At 45.2% G+C, this 5,498-nt stretch overlaps 1 protein-coding gene across 1 annotated transcript; it reads left to right on the forward strand.

Annotated features, from left to right (window-relative positions):
* Positions 1-235: 235 nt before the first annotated feature.
* Positions 236-2,062, forward strand: LOC144616071 (endogenous retrovirus group K member 5 Gag polyprotein). The gene has a single exon (XM_078445154.1). The coding sequence runs from the start codon at positions 236-238 to the stop codon at positions 2,060-2,062; it is 1,827 nt and encodes a 608-aa protein (XP_078301280.1).
* The last annotated feature ends 3,436 nt before the right edge of the window (positions 2,063-5,498 follow it).

A 5,498-nucleotide genomic window follows, 5' to 3' on the forward strand; every position in this document is an offset into this window, starting at 1 on the left:
CACTTGGGCCATCAGCCCAGGGGACCCTCCTGTCCCCAAACTTTCTCTTCTCTCTTTTTTTTTCTTGCATTCCCCTACCCTCAGGACCCTGACCTCGGTGTTTGTCGCACCGGCCGCGACAAGTGGCGCCTGAACAGGGACCTGAGACAACAAGGAGGAAAGTGAAAGCGGACCGCGCGGCGTCTAATTCAGGTAGGGGAACTGTGCCAGCAGCACAGACGACGGGAGTAAAACTATGGGACAGAAACAGTCTATGGAACAGGGATATTTTATAACTGCCTTGCAGGCTCTTATGAAGGAGAAAGGAATTAAGGTTTCTCAGTCAGCCCTTAGGGAATTTTTTGACATAGTGCATGATTATTGCCCATGGTTTCCAGACGGGGGTACAGTTGATTTAAAGGATTGGCAGCGAGTTGGTCAGGAACTTAAAAATCAAATGAAGATTCGTGGAGCTGCGGTTCCAGGGACTTTGTGGTCTACTTGGACCTGTATTAAGGAGGTCCTTGATCCGCAGGATTCTATTGAAATAGTTTCTCTTAGCTCGGAAGCAGCCCAACCCTTAGTGACTTCAGATGCTCCTGTCCCTCCAGAAACTACTTTCAATGCCCTTTCGGGACAGTCACGGGTGCCTTCACCTTTACCTCCTCTCCCCCTCCTAGAACAGTTATCTATGCAAGATCCAGAAAATAGTGATGACTCTCCTTTTGGGGATCAGGGAGATGATGGGCCGTATTTGGAAGATCAGAGGAAGCCTGCCTTCTTGGCCCCTCTGGTCCAGAAGTTACCTTTAAAACGACCTTCTTTTCAGGCACAAGATAGAGGCTTACCTCGGATGGCTTTCCCTATTACTCAGAATCAACAGTCCACTGAACCTTACCCCATTATGGGAGCTACTCCTTTGCAGCAGACTCTGTACCAAGCGCAACAGCATGGGGAAGACACCTCTGCTTTTCACGCTTACCCTGTTATTCAGCAGGGGGGACAGAGAGTGTATTCCGCCCTAAGTTTTAAATTGCTGAAAGATTTGAAATCCTCTGCAGCCCGGTATGGTCCAACAGCTCCCTTTACCCTGTCTATGCTTGATAATTTGAGCAGGGAGGCATTATGCCCAGGAGATTGGAAGGTCATTGCTCAGGCTTGTTTGAGTGTGGGAGATAACCTCTTGTGGAAAGCAGAATTTGCAGAGAATGCTGAAAAACAGGCTATGTATAATAAAAGAACTAACATACCAGTGGATTTTAACATGCTCACAGGTACAGGACAATATTATGATGTGGGCCTCCAGCTAAATTATCCTGAAATTGCGTATAATCAAATTAATACCTGTGCCATTGCAGCTTGGAAAAAACTCCCCTCTACAGGGGGCAGAACTGAGGAATTGTCTAAAATTAGGCAAGGGCCAGATGAGAAGTACCAGGATTTCGTTGGGCGCCTTTTGACTGCAGTCAGTCGTATCGTTACTGATGGGGAGGCAGGTACCATTATTGTAAAACAACTGGCTTATGAAAATGCTAATTCTGCATGTCAGGCAGCCATTCGTCCTTGGAAAAATCAGGGTACCTTGGAGGATTATATCAGACTATGTGCTGAGATTGGACCATCTTATATTCAGGGCATTACTTTGGCAGCCGCCTTAAAGGGAATAGACCCCTTACAGGTGCATGCCCAGCTTCAGGGTAAAAACGTAAGAACTAATCCAAGGAAGTTTGGTGGAATAGTGTGTTTCAAATGTGGCCAAAAGGGCCATATGAAGGCCCAATGTCATAGTACAAAAATAATTCCAACCACCCCCGGTTTGCCAAGTGGCCCTAACATTAATAATAAGCCGGCAATTATTTGTCCCAGATGTAGACGGGGGTATCACTGGGTCAATGAATGCCGCTCTAAAACTGATTGTAATGGCAAACCTCTTCAGGGAAACTGGGAGCGGGGCCAGCCGCAGGCCCCTCAAACAATTGCGGCAATGTTCCCACAGGCGCCTTCTCACCCATTGTGTCCAACACTGGAGACCTCCCAGGTATTAGCCAACTACACCGCAGCACCCCCGCCAGTGCAGGACTAGATCTTGCCCCGGCTCAGTCCGTTTACCTCGAAGGAGGACAGCCCCCTAAAGCCATCCCCACAGGGATATGGGGGCCTCTACCCAGGAATACTTGGGGGTTATTATTGGGAAGATCCAGCTGGACTCTTAAGGGATTGATGATCTATCCTGGAGTTATTGATGAAGATTACACTGGAGAAATAAAAATTTTGGCCAGCTTAACTATGGGAACTTTGGTGCTTGAGCCCAAGACTCCCATAGCACAATTGATCTTGATACCCCAGATATCCTCCAATAATAAGGCTGTTAAACCTTATCGGGGAAATCAGGGGTTTGGCTCCACAGATCTTTATTGGGCTAAAGTGATCTCTGTAGAAAAGCCCATGCTTACATTGCATATCCAAGGAGTCCCTTTTGAGGGACTAGTGGATACAGGTGCAGATGTCTCAGTTATTGCTCAAAAAAATTGGCCTGTCACATGGCCTACTCAAGTGACTAATATTCCAATTAAAGGTGTTGGTTATGCCTCTGCTCCGTTGCAAAGCTCTGATTATTTACATTGGAGACTGCCTGATGGTATGACTGGAACTTTTCAGCCTTTTGTTTTGAATATAGATCTTAATCTCTGGGGCAGGGACATATTAACTGCAATGAATTTGACTCTGGAGACTAAGGCAGTCCCGATTCAAAAACAGGCTAATCTTGCTATGCACCTTATGAAGGAAATGGGCTATATTGAGGGGAAAGGCTTAGGGAAGGAGTTACAAGGGAATCCTGAGCCATATGTCCCTGAGCCTAAAAGAGACCATTTCGGATTGGGTTTTTCCTAGGGCCATTGGAAATTCCCCACGCTATGCCTCTCCAGTGGATGACTTCCACTCCAGTGTGGGTTAACCAATGGCCCTTACCTACTGTTAAGAGGGAGGCTGCTGCTCACCTCATAGAGGAACAACTGCAATTAGGTCATTTAGTTCCCTCCACCAGTCCCTGGAACACCCCAATCTTTGTGATTAGAAAAAAATCAAATAAATGGAGGTTGCTGCAAGATTTGAGAGCAATTAATGCTGTCATGAAGCCCATGGGGGCTTTGCAACCTGGCCTCCCTTCCCCATCGGCCATTCCTTTACAATATCAATTACTAGTTTTGGACTTAAAAGATTGTTTTTTTTTACCATTCCATTGACCTCTGGCGACGGAGAACATTTTGCATTCTCTCTGCCTTCCACTAACTTACAGGAACCTGCTAAGCGGTATCAGTGGCAGGTCTTACCGCAAGGCATGGCTAACAGTCCGACTTTATGTCAAGAGTTTGTGGCCAGAGCAATTGCCCCTTTTAGACAGAGTTTTCCCCATGTATATTGCATCCATTATATGGATGACTTACTTTTGGCTGCTGAAACTGAGGAATTATTACAGGAGGCTTTTATTTCTCTTCAAAGATGCCTTAAAGCATATAATTTGATTGTTGCCCCTGAGAAAGTTCAAAGGGAAGCACCTTTTGAATACCTAGGGTATCTCATCTCCAAATCAACTGTCCGACCTCAGAAAGTATCAATTAGAACCGGACATTTGACTACTCTAAATGATTTTCAGAAAATATTAGGAGATATAAACTGGATTAGAAATAGACTAGGAGTCACCACAGAACAATTACTGCCTTTGTTTAATATTCTAAAAGGAGATAGTTCTCCAGCATCCCCGCGAAGTCTCACTCAAGAAGCTAAAGAAGCTATAAGACATATAGAACAGGCCATTCAGCAAGCCCAAGTCACTAGAATTGACCCTTCTCAGCCTTTGTATTTAATAATATTAAAACCTCAGGTCATCCCCTTTGCAATTCTGTGGCAATCTCATGGTCCACTTGAATGGCTACATTTAGCCTTACACTCTCTGTATGTCATTAATCCTTTGCTATCTATGGTTTGTCTTCTCATCATTAGAGGAAGATCCCGAGCTGTTCAGCTCTTTGGACACGATCCAGAATTTATTGCATGTGCCTTTCTGACACAGAAGCTGGTGGACGCTGCTTTTGCTCAGTCCGTCGAATGGCAACTTGCCTTGGCTAATTTTACAGGTCAAATTAAATTTCATTTACTTTCTGATTCTTTAATACAAGGTTTCAGTCTTATAGATATTTTGCCCTATAATCCTATTGTTTGTCAGCCGACTGAAGATGCTGCTTCCATTTTTGTGGATGCTAGTAAAGAGGGTAAAATTGCAGTGTATTATGTCACTTCTCAACATAAAAATTTGATCACTTTAAATTATACGACTAAATCTGTCCAAAGGGCCGAGCTTTATGCTGTACAGGTAGCCCTAAAAACTTACCCGGAATCTATAAATGTCTATTCTGACAGTCAATACTTTGTCAAAGCCGTGTTGCAACTTCCCACACCGACCTGCCTGGTCCCCTAGTTGCTGGGAATCGGATAGCCGATGCAGCAACCCATTTATTGCAAGTTCTGCCCATTACCACTCCTTTGGAAACAGCCAAAAGGAGTCATGATAATTTTCATCAGAATGCGGCAGCCCTTCGACGAGAATTCAAAATATCTCGTGAAGCGGCCAGACAAATTGTTAAACAGTGCGGCATCTGTCCGCAATTCTTCCCACAGCCGGTCTATGCCATTAATCCCCGAGGTCTTCGGCCCAATGACTTGTGGCAAATGGATGCCACCCAATATTTACCTTTTGGGAAATTGCAATATATACATGTGTCTGTAGATACTTGCTCAGGCTATATACATGCTTCAGCCCACTCAGGAGAAGCATTTGTTGATGTTCAAAATCACCTATTTTCTGCCTTTGTAGCAATGGGCAAACCTCATAAAATAAAAACTGACAATGGTAGTGCTTATACTTCTAAATCTTTTGCAGAATTTTGCCGCCGATTCCAAATTGAGCATACAACTGGCATTGCTTATAATTCCACAGGACAGGCTATTGTTGAGCGAGCTCATCTGACTCTAAAACAGTATCTGCAAAAACTTAAAGAAGGGGAGATATTAAAGGGAAAGATAAAGTATTCCCCACATGTGCATCTCACTCTTGTGTTGTATGTTTTAAATTTTTTTAATGTCAGTGAAGCAGGGATGACTGCCGCAGAGCGTCGCTGGGGAAGGAATCAAGAACCTCTCTTGATGGCTAGATGGAAAGATATGCCGGAAGGCATTTGGCGAGGCCCAGACCCAGTCCTTCCAAAAGGGCGAGGGTATGCTTGTGTTTTTCCACAGGATGAAGAAGCGCCACGCTGGGTCCCGCTTCGGCTCCTCAGAGACATTACGGTTGCGCCGAAAAATGGCCAAATTGACAGCGACGGAGCCCCCCCAGAAGCGACAACGGCGGAGTCATAAGGCGGGTACACCCACCTGGGGACAGATAAAGAACCTGTTGACCCAGGCCACTGATGTAGTGATGCCTCAGGTAGAGAGGTAACGGCCACACATGTCTTCTTGGC

Source organism: Panthera onca, chromosome B1 (genome assembly GCF_046562875.1).
Source record: "Panthera onca isolate mPanOnc1 chromosome B1, mPanOnc1 haplotype 2, whole genome shotgun sequence".
Lineage (NCBI taxonomy): Eukaryota > Metazoa > Chordata > Mammalia > Carnivora > Felidae > Panthera > Panthera onca.